Below are 17605 nucleotides of genomic sequence, written 5' to 3' on the forward strand. Positions count from 1 at the left end.
ATGATAATTTCACAATTTTAATAATTAAAATTTTTAGAATAATAAATAAATCATTAAATAATGTAAAGTAAAACATTAATTTTAAAATTTGAACTAAAAAATCGATCAATCGGACTTTCAGACAAAATTGTTGATGGTTCGCAAGATATTTCTTTAAAGACTCCTCCATTTGGGGGTCCAAAGAATTAAAGATATAATAGAGGGGGGTTCTCCAAAAATTTAACGTCAATCAAGCAAGACTAAGGTCAAGATATTAAAATCAATCAAATCATAAACCCTAAGAGAAGTAGGTCTAAAAGTCCCCTAGCCTCTCATAAACCCTAGTTTTGGAGTCTCAACTCCTTACCTAACATCCCTTCTTTGATTTTAGCCTAAAAAATACCTAAAAGCCCTTCAAAAACACCCCAAAATCCGTAACAAACTCAAAGAATCCAGATTAGAAAAAAGGAGATACCTTGCCTCGGAGATCAGAAATCGAATCTGGAGACAGAACGAAACAAAGAGTACGGTACAATGAGCAATTTTTGTCGAATATGAGGGAACAAGATTTTTGCTATCAGAAAGGTATAATTTTTTTATTAGCTAGGTTTTTTTAGCAATGTAACTTATTTGAAAAATTAGTAGAGACCGATTTTGACCGGGCGGGGTTGGTGCCTAAAACCTTCCAACCCCGTAACATGATCCCCGAATTCAATTTTTTCTATTCTAGATTAGTTCTTTATCCGTTTAGAGTCATTGATCGGTTCCTAGACCGTAATAACTAGATGGCGACTCCCAAACCTCAAGGGTCAAAAGCGGATCCGTGCACCCTGCGGATCGAGGGCGCTTTCAGTTATTTTCTGCGCTTGCAGATTTAATAGAAGGGTAGGGCCTTTCATAGCCTCAGCTTATTGATATAAAAAAAACACTGCATGAGATGTGTTTTCCTTGCCCTTAAGCACCATTTGTTTTTCTCTCTCCAAATATCTCATGCAACGGTCGAAGGAAGAATCAACTAGACATATATTTTTCTAAGAGAAGATATTAAAAATCTATCAATCTAATAGCGAAAAGAAATTTTGAGGAAGAACCTAATCCACATGAACCAGAGATAGAAAGGTGGCCTAAATACCGAGAGAAAATGGACAATGAATTATGGTGTGATTAACGGATTCACTATCCCTCAAGTAAAGTAAACAAAAGTTTGGAGTAATCCAACCATGTTTAATCAAGTTATCCAAAGTAAGAATATTCCCTAAGGAAGCTAACACCACAAAAAAATGAAATCTTGGGAGGGACTAGAGCACTCCAAACAATAGATTCCGAAAAAAAAGTTCTTGAACAAAAGAAGAAGAAGTTTGTAGAAAGAACGAATTGAGAATCTCTTATCCTTTGTCAAAAATATCCCCACTTGTCTTGATGTTAAAAGAAATTACTTGAAAGATCAAGAGTTTTCTTTGAAACGGAGTGCCCAAAACATTTTTCCAATTTTTTTTGTTTTAAATTTTAAAAGTGCCCTTAAGAATAAGAGTTCTCTCTGTATTTTTTGGCATGTCAAGTAAAATATTCCTTATTTTAATGTTACAAATCATGATACCTTAGTTTAAGAACATAAGCATGTATCATCACCTAAAGACTTTACCAGCTAAGTTAGGCGACTCATGGAAATGTAATCATATATATTCACATACAATCCAAATCATCTATATGTGAAACCCCGATGGTTGCGATTTATGACTGAGAGAGAGGATATGGTGGGTGAAATTTTGACATCCATATAGTTTCTTTTAAGAATTTTCTTTTTCATGCTTTCTCCAATCTTCTCTATATTTCCTTCTTGAGGGTTTTGGATGAGAATCTTTTTATGGAAAAAGGGACTTCCCAATTGGATAAAATCCACTTCTTTCTGCGACCCTTAGATGCTCCAAAGATAGATATTGTCCTCAAATCAGAAAAGAACAACCAAGTGAATTTACCAAAATAGACTCTAGTCCATTGAGATGCTCTAGTTAGTGCAAGTAAGGGATTACAGCGTTGCACAGATACAATGTAGCAAAGGAAGGAAAAACGTGTTACTGGCTCTCAAACCTATTGGGAAATGTTCAAATCATGGAAAAAACAATAATCAAATTTAAGGATTACAAATCAATAATCATGCTGTTTTGCTTCAGTGTAATGGAACCACTATTGACTTGGAAAGAGTAGTGCCCCATGGTTTTTAAGAAAAAAAAAAAAGGTCTTTTCTAGGTCCAATGGACACAGTGACGATGGGAAGAGAATTTTTATATTAATTTCAAAGAATTCGTTCTTAAGGGATCCCTAGAGATTATTTTGTCATCTTGAAAATCATTCTCCAAAATCTTGAAAGTACCCTATGGAGACTTGATAGAAAAAAATATTGGATATTTACCTTATCTAAAATTAAGGGCAATCATGTCATTCTGAAATGTACGATGGTACGGTTGTCACTATTATCAAAAATTCCTGTAAGAACTTAGATTTTGTGGAGTTGCAACTAGTTATTATTCTTTGTGAATGAAACACAAGGGTCGGTATCGCCCAAATGATCAGCTTTTATCATCGAATCCACCGAAAAATCTAAGGGAACATTCTCTTCTACTTTTTTCTTTCTTTCTTTCTTTTTTTCTTAAACAACGCGACCCACCACCCTCACCAGCTTCTATAAATAAGTCTACATGAGAACTCAAGCTCATCACATCAAAGCCTTTAGTTACTCACATTGTTAATTCAATTTCCAACAGCTTTGTCTCCTATCATCAATCCAAGATAATCTACATTTTCGAGTAATAATTAACCGTGATGGAGAGGGTGATGAATTTGGCTTCTGAAAGGGCAGTAGTGATCTTCAGTAAGAGCTCATGTTGCATGTGCCATACTATCAAGACTCTATTCAATGGTCTTGGGGTCAATGCTGCAATTCACGAGCTCGACGAGGATCCAAGAGGAAGGGAGATGGAGAGGGTGCTTTTGAGGTTGGGGCGTAATCCGGCTGTACCAGCTGTGTTCATAGGCGGTCAGTTGGTGGGCGGAGCTCATGAGGTCATGACCCTTCACCTAAGCGGATCTCTGATTACACTGCTTAAGCAAGTCGGAGCCATTTGGCTTTAATAAATTAAATACTAGATTGAACTCTGATGCCATGTTAGAATAGCTCCATTATACTACCCTAGTGGTATATACTATAGAGGTAGTCGTAATTAAAAGAGTCCCTTAAACAGTTTTCACTATGTACTGTAGTAATAATCACTTGGAGCATTTCTTGTATCCTCCTTTGTTTTCTTAATAAAGTTTCACTTTTCTTGGCTAATTATTTGAATTAACTTTATAATAAACCACACCAAATTTTTTCATAACAATCCAATGAAACTAGAGCCCTCCAAGTGGTAATTAAAAATGCTCCACTCAGAACTTTTCGTAGGTAAAACCACATTCTTTGACACACCCTCATCATCCCTCAGTTTCTAAAGTAAAAAATGGAAAAAGAAAAAAAAAGAGGTTAAGGATTAAAATCTTTAGTTTTCTTATATTATTCTCCTTTGATTTCTTAGTAAAGAAGGTTGAGTTTATTTATGAAATCTTGGTGTTTTTAAATTTTTTTTTTTAATTTTTTTAATCATGTTGAACAAGTATCTCTAAATTCGCAATATGCCCAAAGTTTGTTTTTAAAAAATTTAGAATGAAAATATGTTGAAAAATAAATTTTTTGTCAAACAATGCCTTGTGTGGTCAATGACACCAAACGTTGGTAGACTTGACCTTTTTCTAATTTTTGAGTCAAATGAAAGGTATCTAGATCTGAATTTAGCCAATCAAAATTCACGAGGCCCCTTTTACAAAAATTATATAGTTTCCTACAAATGACAAAAACTATGGGATTTTTAATTTTAATTTTCTAACCTTTCCAATTACAAAAACTTCTCCCAAGCCATCTCCAGAAGCATCTCAAAAGATATATATAACCTATTAGGGTCTTCCCAACATGAGGAGAAGAAATAGGAATAGAACATATTCAGATAAGGAAGTGCTAGACTGATATATTTTTCAGGGGAAAGTATTAAACCCCTGCCTAAATTACCAAAACACCCCTAAAACTGCATCCAAATCAGAATTAGAAGCCCCATGAGCAAGTAATTCAACTCCAATAATCATCAAGACAAATGATGTTTACAATGTTTTACTGCTAGTTTCATTTAAAAGGTGTATTTATTCATGTAACTAATTAATGCCAATGTAGTAGAGTTCTACCTTTGTTGGGAAGAATTGGGTGCCTAAAGCCTTCCAATTCCATAATCCTGTTTCCATACACACATCTTGATTGGAGACGATGCCTTTATTCGATTTATTATGAAGTCAATTTTTGATACATGGCTAGGTCATAAAACTACTTGGTGAATTAATGTGACTTTTTTTCACAAACCATCCACATCCATCAATCATGATCTCACTAAACAACACTTCTCCTAGAGGAAGGAACCTTCTCAGATCCGAGAATCTCTTATAGGGATGGAATGAAAATTTGATTTGTCAGAAGTTTGGGAATAGGTGGCTTGAGACGTGTTGCAATACTTGGTTTGCCCAAACTAACGATTTTTGGGCGTAGTGGCCATGCAGGGTCTCCCTCCAAAAAGAGAGAGATCTTGAGTTCAAGCCCCCTCATTGACCACCCACAGAGATATATCCCAGCTTACTTGGTATGTGTGATTTCTGGGGTATTGCATGTACCTGGGGGATTTGAACGAGATATGATGCTTTAAAATGCCAGTTGCCTCACCTCTGCTAGTCCGGCCTATGGGTTTGAACACCCCATCACTAAAAAAAATAATACTTGGTTTACCCACATATAATAGAATAGTATTCATTTCACCTTCTTATGGAAAATTTTCATCCTCGTCCTATTTAGCATGGCAATCTATCCGAGGGCATGGGTTGTCCCAAAAACAAGAATGGTTTAGGTTTGGAGCACTAAAATCTCAACTACATTCAAAACTTCGGGTGTTTGGTTATGCAGGGATCTTGTCCAATCAATGGGGTAAAACAGAAGAAATTATCATATTGCATCCCATTGTTAGTTATATTGCAAGTTTGTGGAAATCATTAATAACATATTCTTTGGGTGTCCACTAACTAGAAATATTTGGATGCATTTTGGGAAGTTGATCAGCTGGTATTAGATGTTCATCATGATCTTTTGGGCCTAACGTGGGTTCTGGATAGGGTGGTATGATAAAACAAGACCCATTTAACCAACCCCAAATATTTAGGATAAGGCTTTGTTGTTGTGGGTCTAATCTTGTTTCCTATTAATAAACTTAAGCTGATCTTTGAAAATTTACCTAGAGGTCCATAAATTAAGCCCATTTAAGTTTCTGTATACCATTTTTTTGCCACTATTGGATTGGACCCATCGAACGGCAGGTAAGGTTGATGAAAAAACCTTTCGAAGTTCACAAAAAATGAGATTAATATCTAAATAACAATAATAACTAAGAAAAATCAAACCTATCAAGATTAAAAACTAATAGTTTCGCTTGATATCGTATAGAGAATGATCAAAGAAGAAAGTGATGCTGGCACGAAGAATACAAATAGATCTCTCTTTTTTTCGCAAATCAAAATCAATCTTAATCAAGAAATTAGAATATAATTTAAGATAGTCAAAAGAAGAAGAGAGATGAGAAGAGTTAGAAATGATATAAAGTCTGTTCCACATGGAATTTAATATTTTGTTCGATTGAAACGACTAAGCTTAAGGTTGGAGAATCTTATATATGCTTTCCTTTTTCTGGAATTGGGATAGCCAAGTATCATCTGTAAAAGCAAATCAATGGAATGTAATATAATGGCCATCCTTCTTTTCCTTTTTAGAGAGAAAGAGATTTGTACCAACCAGTACCTCACCAAGCCTAATATGTGATGCTGCGGCCCGACCACGCATTCCACTTTATATTCTACATACATGTAATTAAAGTTGACATTCCCTCCCCACTTCACTCTCAATCGCTTTGGTCCTCCTTATCCTCTCCCTCTCTCTCTCTCTCTCACACACACACACACACTGTTACAATATTAGGGTGAAAAAGGGCATAAACAATATTAGATGAACTACTTTTATTACTTGCTGCAGAACACAAAAAAACTTACAACTTGATGCTCTTTATATAGAGCTAATCTCTAACGGATAATAACATGAAATGAGGAAAATGCATCCACTAAATCCTAGAAAAAAACCACCTGTAAAAACAAACCTCCTACTGACTTGGTAAATACAAAGCCATGTTCTGCACCACTAAAAAACAAATTAAATACTAATAACGAACACCTATATTCTAGGACACCAAACAGCTGACCCTATAACTTAAATAAAATAAATAAATATGGTCAAATAAGACCCACATGACTCAACATTCCCTCCCTTAAACTGAAAGTTTGCCAACATTCAGTTTAATCCAACTTTCCAACGCCAAGCAGCTTTCTCAGCTTCTGAAATGCGGCCAACTTGAGGGACTTGGTAAAAATATCAGCAACTTGATCTTCACTTCTACAATGGATGAGATCAATAACTCCTTCCTTCATGAGATCCCTTAAGAAGTGAAATTTTACATCTATATGCTTGTTTCTTCCATGTAGAACATGATTTTTGGAGAGCTTTATTGCTAAACTGTTGTCACAATGAATTGTAGTGGCTCCTTCTTGCTTGAAATGAAGCTCTTCAAGAATTTTCCTCAACCAAATAGCTTGACAAGCATAGGCTGTTGCAGCAACGAACTCTGCTTCAGTTGTTGATAAAGTAACAATTGCTTGCTTCTTTGAAGACCACGAAACATCTCCCGAGCTCATCATAAAAACATATCTGGATGTGCTTCTTCTATCATCTAGATCTTCAGCATAGTCATTGCCAGTAAAGCCAACTAAATTTATTTTTTCTCCTTTCTGGTAGAACAACCCAAAATATGTTGTTCCTTGCAAGTATCGAAAAATCTCTTAGCAGCAAGAAGATGTATCTCCCTTGGACATTCCATATACCTACTAATGAGACTTACATCATGCATTATATCAGGTCTTGTTGCAATTAAATACATCAAGCTTCTCACAATTTGCTTGTATAGAGTGCTATCCAACTTTTTTCTCTCAACATCTTTCATCAGCTTTAAACCAAACTTAATTGGTGTGCTAACATAATTGCAATTCTTCATCTAAAACATGTCTAAAATTTCTTGCACATATTTCTTTTGAGAAATAAAAATACCTGCAGGAGTTTGCACCACTTTTATGCCAAGAAAATAGTGCATCATTCTAATATCAAACATATCAAATTCAAACATCATGGAGTGCTTAAAATTTTCAAACATGGCACTATCATTTCCAGTATAAATCATATCATCCACATATAAGCAAACAATGAGCATTTTTATTTTATCTCCAATTTTAATAAAAAGTGTATGCTCATATGAACATTTCTGAAAACCTTCCTTTAAAAAGTAAGCTTCAATATGACTATACCAAGTCTGTGGAGCTTGTTTTAGTCCATAAAGAGCCATTGTCAATTTATACACTTTATTCTCATTTCCAATCTAAATATAACCAAGTGGTTGATAAATGAATACTTGTTCTTCCAAGTCTCCATGCAAGAATGCCGATTTCACGTCCAATTGGAAGATGGGCCATGAATTTTGTGCAGCAAAGGCAATCACCAATCTGATTGTATCATGCCTCGCAACCAAAGCAAAAACTTCTTTATAATCGACGCTAAATTCTTGTTTATAGCCTTTTGCTACCAAACGCACCTTGAACTTGTCAACTTCACCATTCTCCTTCAGCTTCGTCTTGTACACCCACTCACACTAATGGTCTTTTGCCCTTTTGGAAGTTCCATCAGTTTTCAAGTATTATTTCTTTCAATGACTGCGATTTCAACATCCATAGCCTTCCACCACTTTAATTCTTTAATGGCATCTACGAAAGCTACTGGGTCACAATCTAAAAATAAAGCAAAATGAGTAAGGGGGTCTTCAGTTTGGTCAATCTAGGTTACCTCATAATCAGTCATCCAAGCTGGTTTTCTTCTAACTCGTTGTTTATTTTTTGTTTCAAATGCTGAAATGCGTTGATTGACTGCTGGTTGTTGCTCATTTTCTCCAGGTTGCATGTGCATTCTCCAAAGGCTGCTACATTTCTTCTCCATTTTTTCCATCAAAATCAGTTTGTATTTGTTGTTCAACATTGTTTTCATTCCAAATCCAGAACCGTTCTTCATCAAACACTACATCACGACTAATGAATATTTTCTTGGTAATAGGATTATACAATTTGTATGCTTTTGACTACTCACTAACACTAAGAAAAATGCATTTTTCTCCTTTGTCATCAAGTTTTCTTCTTTTCTGATCTGGAATGTGGGCATATGCAATGCAACCAAAGATTCTGAAGTGATCGACACTTGGTTTTCGTCCATTCCAAACTTCTTCAGGCGTCACGTTCTGGACAGCAAGTGTAGGACTTTTGTTCTGTACATGAATGCTCCAATTGATAGTTTCAGGCCAAAAGCTTCTTGGGATATTGCTTCTTGCCAAAATAGTCCGCACCATGTTCAATATTGTATGATTCTTCCTCTCCGAAACGCCATTTTGTTATGGGGTATAAGATGTTGTAAGTTGCTTTTGAATCCTATGATTTATGAGAGAGAGAGAGAGAGAGAGAGAGGACGTGGTATGGGTAAAATTTTGACATCCATAGCTTCTTTTAAGAATTTTTTCCTTCTCCAATCTTGTTTTGGATGAGAACCCTTTTATGAAAAAAGGGACTTCCCAATTGTATAAACTCCACTTCTTTCTTCAATCCTTAGATGCTCCAAAGATAGATATTGTCCTCAAATCAGAAAAGAACTACCAAGTGAATTTACTAGAATAGACTCTAGTCCATTTTGAAGCTCTAGCTATAGTGCAAGTAGGGATTAGACATATATAGAGCAGAATGAAGGAAAAAGATATTACTGGCTCTCAAAACTATAATGGAAAAATGTTCAAATTATGGAGAGAGAAAAATAATCAAATTTAACAATTACAAATCAATAATTATGCCGTTGTTCTTCAGTGTAATGGAACAGTAACTTGGAAAGAGAAGTGCCCCCTGGCCATTTAAGAAAAAAAAACTAATGGACTTTTCTAGGATCCAATGGACACAACGACGATGTCAAGAGAATTGTTATATTTCAAAGAATCAGTTCTTCGGGATTTATTTTGTCATCTTAGCCTTTAAAATCATTCTCCAAAGTCATGAAAGTGCCCTGTCGAGACTTATTGGAAAAAATATATATTCGATATTAAACATATCTAAACTTAAGGGCAACTATGTCATTTTGAAATGTACTATCGTACGGTTGTCACTATTGTCAAAAGAATTTAGATTTTGTGGAGTTGCAAGTTGCAAACTTATTATTCTGTGTGCATGAAACACAATGGTTGGTCTCAACCAAATTATCAGCTTTTAAATATGTTCGAATCCACTGAAAAAATCTACGAGAACATTCTCTTCTTCTATTTTTCTTTAATTTTCTCATAAACAATGCAATCCACCACCCTCACCAACTCCTATAAATAAGTCTACATGAGAACTCTAGTTCACCACATCAAAGCCTTCAGTTACTTACATTCCGAATCCATATTTCCAACAGCTTTGTCCTATCAACAATCCAAATTAATTAATCTACATTTCGAGTAGTAATTTACCGTGATGGAGAGGGTGATGAGTTTGGCATCCGAAAGAGCGGTGGTGATCTTCAGCAAGGGCTCATGTTGCATGTGTCATACTATCAAGACTCTCTTCAGTGGTCTTGGGGTCAATGCTGCAATTCATGAGCTTGACGAGGATCAAAGAGGAAGGGAGATGGAGAGGGTCCTTTTGAGGTTGGGGCGTAATCCGGCTGTACCAGCTGTGTTCATAGGCGGTCAGTTGGTTGGTGGAGCTCATGAGGTCATGACCCTTCACCTAAGCGGATCTCTGATTCCATTGCTTAAGCAAGTCGGAGCAATTTGGCTTTAATAAATTAAATACTAGATTGAGCTCTAATACCATGTTAGACTAGCTCAAATATACCATAGTTTACTACTTTGGCGGTATAAACTGTAGAGGTAGGATCTTAAAAGAGTCCCAAATTAACAGTTTTCACTATATATTTTCGTATAATCACTTTGCTTGGTATTTCATGTACCTTCCTTCATTTTCTTAATAAAGTTTCACTTTTATTGGATCTCACAAATACCTCCACCTCCTATGATTGCATTATATATATATATATATATATATATATATATATATATATTATTTATTTATTTATTAAAAAAAAATTAAGATAAAAATATTATATATTTTATGCGATTGTCAATCAAACAACTATATTGCAACTCCATGATATAAGATGATTTGGAGAAGAACCGTATGATATGTAGCATGTGTAAGAAGAAGTGACTCCTAAATGAGTAATTAAATTCATTCACGTGAGATGATCCACGCATGAGTAGGGACAATCCTGAGCTGGGCCAAATTCGTCATGACACATGAGTCTCTATAGATGGGATCCGTCCATCTTTTTTAGTTCTAAGTGCATGCATGAGTACCAAATACCAAACTCTAGAACCCTCCAAGTGGTAAAAATGCCCCCACTCAGAAACTTTTTGTTGGTAAAAGTAAATCCATTGACACACTCCCACTTATCATCCCTAAATGGTATAAAAAAAAGAGGGAAAAAAATCCAATTCCTTTCCCAATGCTAAAATCTCCCAATAGGAGTATGCAATTTCATGGACATCATTATTCAACTAATTATTAATTGATGAATTTTTTATGGTTTTAATCTTCATTATTTTTCCTAGTCGATCAGCTAAAGGCCTACTCCATAACTTCAATACCTCTTTATCATTAGCTTACTCAAGGTCTCGACATCTTTTTATCCTAGTAAGAGGCCCACTATAAGACTTGACCTCCTTTTCTTCGTGACTAGGGAGAGGTACACCTTGTGATTTGAAGAGTTTGCAAAATGGTCTGTCTTTTTTATTTTATTTTTTTACTTTGATATGCAAATGACGCTTCATTTGCTAAATAAGGACATATGTAGATGTTGAACTTTGTACCCCGCGACTTTTCAATAAGTCATGGGATGTTGGTGTGATTATATTCTCCATATCTCAAGATAAATCCAAAGAAGATACGAAAGTTTTGAAATGTAAATTAATAGAGTTTTCAAACCTTGGAGAATCTATCTCCCTTCAAAGTATATTAATATTAAGCAAAATATAAATTTTGAACTGTGATAATATGACGCCCCCATCACAGAACCGCAGATCAAATGCCTTGGGATACACAAGAAAAAGATTTGTGGTTCTGCGTATCCTGAGGCAAATGATATACGGTTCTGTGATGAGGGCGTTTGGCAAAAGGGGGAGTCATATTATCAAGACTAATGATTTTTTTGCTAAAATCTCAATTTAAGCCAAATTTATCAGAATACCCCTAAAGAGCAAGAAGCCCTCTAGGAGCGCAATTACATATCTTTTCTTTTGTTTGACCGGTAAGCTAAAGGACCTAGCCTTACATTAAAACCAAATGAGGACCAAATTATATGCCTTTGAAAAATCTTATAAAAATCTTGAGAAATAGCCAAGGTTCGTTTTCCAGAAATTTAGAATGAAATCTGTTGAAAAATGAAAAATTTACGAAACAACGCATTGTGTCCTCGATTAAAAGTTCAATGACGCCGCTGTTGTTACAATTTTTTTATTTTTATATAAAAATCAGATATTTAGGATAGATTTTGCAATTTTCTGATTTTTGAATAAAATGAATCCCAAACACTATGGGATTCTTAATTTTAATTTGGAAACATTTCCAAATACAAAAACTTCGTCCAACCCATCTCTTGAAGGATCTCAAAAGCTATAAATAATCCACTGCATGGTCATCCCAAGAAAAGGAGAAGTAATGGGTATGGAACATAATCAGTTAAGTAAGTCTTAGAGTGATTTTTCATGAGAAAAGTACCAAGTCCCTGCCAAAATCATCAAAGAGCCCCTAAAATCGCACCCATGAGCAAGTATCTCCACCCAGATAATCATCAAGACAAACAATGTTTTACTACTACTTTCATTTAAAAGGCTTTTCCATTCATCTAATTAAATAATGTGAAGGTAATAAAGACCTCCTTTTGTTGGACAAAGACGATACCTTTATTCAATTTATGAAGTCAATTTTTGGTGGTACATAGCTAGATCATAAAACTAAGTGGCGAATTAATCTGAGTTTTCTTCGCAAACTGATAAGGTCCCAATAATTTCACTTTGGGATTGTAATTTCATCAAGATTATCAAAGTTTAAATGCTAGTTCCTTTAAAATAATAATAAATTTTCTTAAATCCCAAATTAATGTAGCTAACACTAAAATGTTACTAATTTCAGGTAAAAAGGGCACATTCGAAAACCAACAAAAGACATAACAACTACGGTTACAATACGCGAGCCGAAAGGAAGCATCCAGAAAAAATTCGAAGGATTTGACCACCACGTCACCGCGCCGCGGCAAGGCATAACCGCGCCGCGGTCATCTTCAGGAATTTATCCTCGAGATTTGCACAGAAGCTTCCAATTGCTTCGGTGGTTATAACTGAATGGGTCGTTCGAATCAAATCATCCGCCAAATCAACCCGATTACCCGAATACGAATATTATAAATTGAAGGGTTGATTTTAGAGAAATGGCCTTCTCTTGCTCTCTTCTTCTACAATTTTTTATTTTTCTTTCTTTAATTTTCTGTAATTTCCTTTTGAAAAAGCTCTTGAGTGTAGTGAGAACATCAAGAGTGATCTATTCATTATTTTTGTAATTCTTTGGAGAGCTATAAAAGAAGGACTACAAATCAATCATCATCTTCTTCACCCACGTTCTTCATTCTTTTGTTATTTTTTATAATTACAATTCTTGCGATGATCAGCTAGATTCTCCTTAGAGAGGTCAAGAATTCCGGAGCAATTTCATCGTACCAATGTTGTTTTGATTCTTTATTTCTGCTTTACATGTTAATTCTGAGAATCCTCTTAAAATAAGATTAGCAAACTTATACATTCAAATCAAGCTTAGATGATTGTTACTTAGATAAGCTCAAGAATAATCATGTTATGTAAAGAATTGAAGTATAAGTCAGCTACACTTGTTTGAAGTTGGGATTCTCATGAATACTCTTCGGTTACCATCAATGTTTAATTCAATTTATCTTCCGATCCACGAGCAATGACTTGCTACGTGGATTGAGTTATAATTAGAATAAATCAGCATCTTGGATGAATTGCAAAGGTTGAACTAACCTCTCCAAGCTCTTTTCCTTATATCTTCAATCTCTATTGTTAGTTTAATTTCATTTACAAATTAGTTGCTACTTTCTTCTCTGTTTTTACAAATCAATTTCATTTTTAAAGAATCTGTTTTCTAATTCTGTTTTGACCTTTTTATCCGAATGAGATTTTGAATCCAAACTGTTCCTGTGGAACGAATTCGACTTGCCCAAAGTCTTAGTTCACATCTCTATTTCTGCATTTATATATCAAGCTTTACAATCGATCACAAACCATCCACATCCATCAATCATGACCTCACTTCACACTCCTGGGAAGTCCTCGTGTTGCACTCCTCCCTCTTTCTCATGGTTAATTCAATATAGGAAGGGGGGGCCTTGTCACCCAACTTATCGATCCAAAAACAAAAAAACAAAACTTCTTGGATCCAAGAATCTCTCATATGGATGGAATGAAATTTTGATTTACTAGAAGTTTGGGCATAGGTAGATCTAGATGTGTTGCTATACTCAGTTTTCCCACATATAACATAATAGTATTCATTTTGACCTCCTTATGGAAAATTTTCCTCCTATTTAACATGGGAATCCATCGAAGAGCATGGATTGTCCCAAAAACAAGAAGGGTTTATGTCTAGAGCACTAAAATCTCAAGTAAAATTAAAAACTTCGGGTGTAAAGTTATACATGGATTTTTTCCAATCGATGAGGTAAGACATAAGAAATTATTAAATTGCATGTTAGTTATGTGGCATCCCATTATGGTTATATTGCAAGCTTGTGAAAATCATTTGTAATCTATTCTTTGATGTTCATCATTTGGATGCATTTTGGGAAGTCATCATTCAATGTTAGATGTTCATCATGATCTTTTGGACTTAAGGTTGGCTCTATATAGGGTGGTATGTAGGGGCCGATTTACAATGGAGGCACTTGCCCCCACAAGAATTTTAAAAGTCTATAAGAATTTATTATCTATTGCAACAAATAACAATGACGGATAAAAAAATCTGGCACTATTACCTCCACACACACACCAAAAAAATCACATTTTGTTGCCCCCACAAAAAAAAATTCCCCTCTTAGTTCCCCCTACATGGGCAAAATCCTGGCTCTACCACTAGTGGTATGAAAACAAGATTTGTTTAGCCAACCTCAAATCTTTTGGATAAGGCTCTGTTATTGTTGATGTGAGCCTATTCTTGTTTCCCTACTGATAAACTTAAGTCGATCTTAATACATTTACCTAGTTGTCCATAAATTAGGCCAATTTTAGCTCTCATATACTATTTTTTGCCACTATTGGATTGAACCCATAGGATGGTAGGTAAGGATGCTCCGGGTTGATGGTCAAGATTAAAAAGATAGTTTCCATTTATATTGTATAGAGAGTAATCAAAGAAGAAAAGGGTTGATGAATGAAGAATCGAAATAGTTCTTGTTTTTTCTACAAATTAGAATCAATCTTAATGAGAAAATTATAATATAATTTAAGATGGTCAAAAAAAGTAGGGAAATGAGAAGTCAGAATGATATAAAGTATGGTGTAGTGGTAAGAGCTTGAGGTCCCCAAGGGACGTAGCCCACCAAAGGTTTTGTGCAGTGTAAGAGCTTGAGGTTCCTAAGGAACGTGCACCCAAGCCCACCAAAGGTGTGGTATAGTGGTAAGAGCTTGAGGTCCCTAAAGAACATGTGCTTATACCCAAGCCCACCAAAGGTGTGGTGCAGTGGTAAAAGTTTGAGATTCCTAAGGGACATCCGTTCAAACTTAAGCCCACCAAAAGTGTGGTGCAATGGTAAAAGCTTGAGATCCCTAGGAGACGTGCGTATGAACCTAAACCCACCAAAGATGTAGTGCAATGGTAAGAGCTTGAAGTCCTTAAGGGGTGTGCGCTTAAACCCAAGCCCACCTAAGGTGTGGTGTAGTGGTAAGAGCTTGAGGTTCCTATCGACGTGCGTTCAAACCCAAACCACCCCTTCAAGAGTAAAATTCAAGCAAGATTCTCTTCACTTTATAATCCATTTGTGGATATGCAATCATCGAAAAATACCTAAATTAAACCCAGTCTTGGAAAGTTTCATCAATTTCAAATGCAAAGTCAACTTTTACTGAAGTGAACACAAATTGAAATTCTTACTTTCAAATCATCTCTTTTAAATAGTTTCAAGAGCCATACATCGAGCCAAGCAGTCCAGAATTTTAAGTTTAATCCCTATCAGAGAACTTGGAAAATTTGACTTTTATTTTAATAGATTCAATTTGAATTTATTAAAATAATATGAGAACAAACAAGCAGGCTCAAGCTCAGCCAAACAAAAAGGAGTTTGAATATAAGTTTTTGTGATTTACTATTATGCAACTCTCACAAAAAGGGACAGCTATAGACACCCCATTTTTGCCAAGATCGAGTCCGAGAACACCAAAAACGTTCTAAGGAAAGGCTTGACCCAAGATAATTTTCTAGAGGGTTCAAAAATCCCATCTTTGAACAACCAAGGTTTGAAGACCAATTTTTTGAATTTTTAAGCCTGACCAAGGGTAACCCATAGCCAGGTAATTTTTAAGTCGGGGCTAAAGGTTACCTACAGCCAAGGCAATTTTTAAGCCTAGCCAAGGGTCACCCATGGCCAAGTACAAATTTAGCTTGGTCCAAGGGTGACCCACGGCTAGGCATAAAATTTACATAGGTTGTGGGTTACCCAAGGCCAATTCTATTGGGTAGTTTCTCTAAGTCATGTGCACTCAAATTTTGTTAGAGTTAATTACGCATTAACCATCCATTTAATAACTTTTCCCATAAGAAAATCCTATCATTTACTTTTTTATTTTTACTTTAATTATTCAAATAATTATTTTATCTTATTTTTAAGTAATTCACCAAATCCTCTAATAAAGACTTTAGTCTTGCTTGGTCCCTAGTTAAGGCAAATTACCCCCATTAACCCTGGTTTGTTGAGACTCATCAAATGCTATAATGATAAAAAAAAAAATAACAATAACAGATAAAAAAGAATGCCATTATTACCTCCATACACACGCCCCAAAAAAATCACATTTTGTTGCTGTCACAAAAAATATTTCCCCTCTTAGTTGCCCCTACATGGACAAAATCATGTTTCCCTATTAATAAACTTAAGTTGGTCTTAATACATTTACCTAGTTGCCCATAAATTAAGCCAATTTTAGCTCCCATATACCACTATTGGATTGAACCCATAGGATGGCAGGTAAGGATGCTATCAGGTTGATGGTCAAGATTAAAAAGATAATTTCGATTAATATTGTACAAAGAATGAACAAAGAAGAAAGTGTCGTTGAATGAAGAATCAAAATAGATCTCGTTTTTTTCACAAATCTGAATCAATCTTAATGAGAAAATTAGAATATAATTTAAAATGGTCAAAAGAAGTAGGGAAATGAGAAGTTTGAATGACATAAACCCCATTCCACAAGGAGTTCAATATTTTGTTCGATACTTGAAAGTTGAAACAACTTAGGTTAAGGTTAGAGAATCTTATGTTTTTTTTTCTTTTTTTCTTTTTTTGGAGTTGGGATAGCCAAGTGTCATCTATAAAAGCAAATAAATGGTCGCCCTCCTTTTCCTTTCTCTCTCGACTAGTACCTCCCCAAGACTAATATGTGATGCTATGGCCCGACCACAGATTGCTCTTTATATTCTACACATATGTAAAATTGATATTCCCTTTCCTACTTCACTTCGATTCTTTCTCTCTCCCTCTCTCTCAAGACGCATGTTTTGTTTGGTTGATTATTCGACCATACAACATAAAGGCATTCCCATAAACTATATAAATGATCATAAGATTTGCAATTTATATCAAGGAAATCCTATAATGTTAAAATCTTATGTAATGTTGTGGCCTCATTGACCTAGGTCGTTGACCTCCATGATTTTGGTTTCCAAATTGCACATGGATTCTATAAAATAATGGATATCTATATTAATAGAAACTCAATATAATTAGAACTATTATATTCTTTAAAGATTAGTAGAAAATCTTGATGGATGGGAAACCTACTAAAAGAATGATTCTAGGCTCTGAATATTCATCTATTCTATAAAAGGGATTGGTTACCCCATATTGAAAAAGTTGAATAGAGAACGATTTGTGTAGAACGTACAAAAAAAGTGATATCTATCAATCACAAATCCAGTTGATTCATATAGAGAGAAGGGGGAAGGTGAGTCTAGTAAGAAAATATCAACTTGATAGGGGTTTCGAAGATTATAAGGAATACGGATTGAA

The 17605-nt window shown here is 35.1% G+C and overlaps 2 protein-coding genes across 2 annotated transcripts; both read left to right on the forward strand.

Moving 5' to 3' along the window:
• Positions 1 to 2709: 2709 nt before the first annotated feature.
• On the forward strand, positions 2710 to 3287 carry LOC147397818 (putative glutaredoxin-C14). Its single transcript, XM_086448911.1, has one exon. The coding sequence runs from the start codon at positions 2800 to 2802 to the stop codon at positions 3106 to 3108; it is 309 nt and encodes a 102-aa protein (XP_086305037.1). The 5' UTR covers positions 2710 to 2799; the 3' UTR covers positions 3109 to 3287.
• Positions 3288 to 9647: 6360 nt separating this feature from the next.
• LOC147397819 (putative glutaredoxin-C14) lies at positions 9648 to 10180 on the forward strand. Its single transcript, XM_086448912.1, has one exon. It carries the CDS (start codon positions 9730 to 9732, stop codon positions 10036 to 10038), a length of 309 nt encoding a protein of 102 aa, XP_086305038.1. The 5' UTR covers positions 9648 to 9729; the 3' UTR covers positions 10039 to 10180.
• The last annotated feature ends 7425 nt before the right edge of the window (positions 10181 to 17605 follow it).

This window comes from Akebia trifoliata, chromosome 7 (genome assembly GCF_017979445.1).
Source record: "Akebia trifoliata isolate Shusen 1 chromosome 7, ASM1797944v1, whole genome shotgun sequence".
Taxonomy (NCBI): domain Eukaryota; kingdom Viridiplantae; phylum Streptophyta; class Magnoliopsida; order Ranunculales; family Lardizabalaceae; genus Akebia; species Akebia trifoliata.

Excerpts from the sequence above, each read along its gene's own strand:
- LOC147397818 (XM_086448911.1), top strand. The coding sequence starts at position 2,800 with ATGGAGAGGGTGATGAATTTGGCTTCTGAAAGGGCAGTAGTGATCTTC.
- LOC147397819 (XM_086448912.1), top strand. The coding sequence starts at position 9,730 with ATGGAGAGGGTGATGAGTTTGGCATCCGAAAGAGCGGTGGTGATCTTC.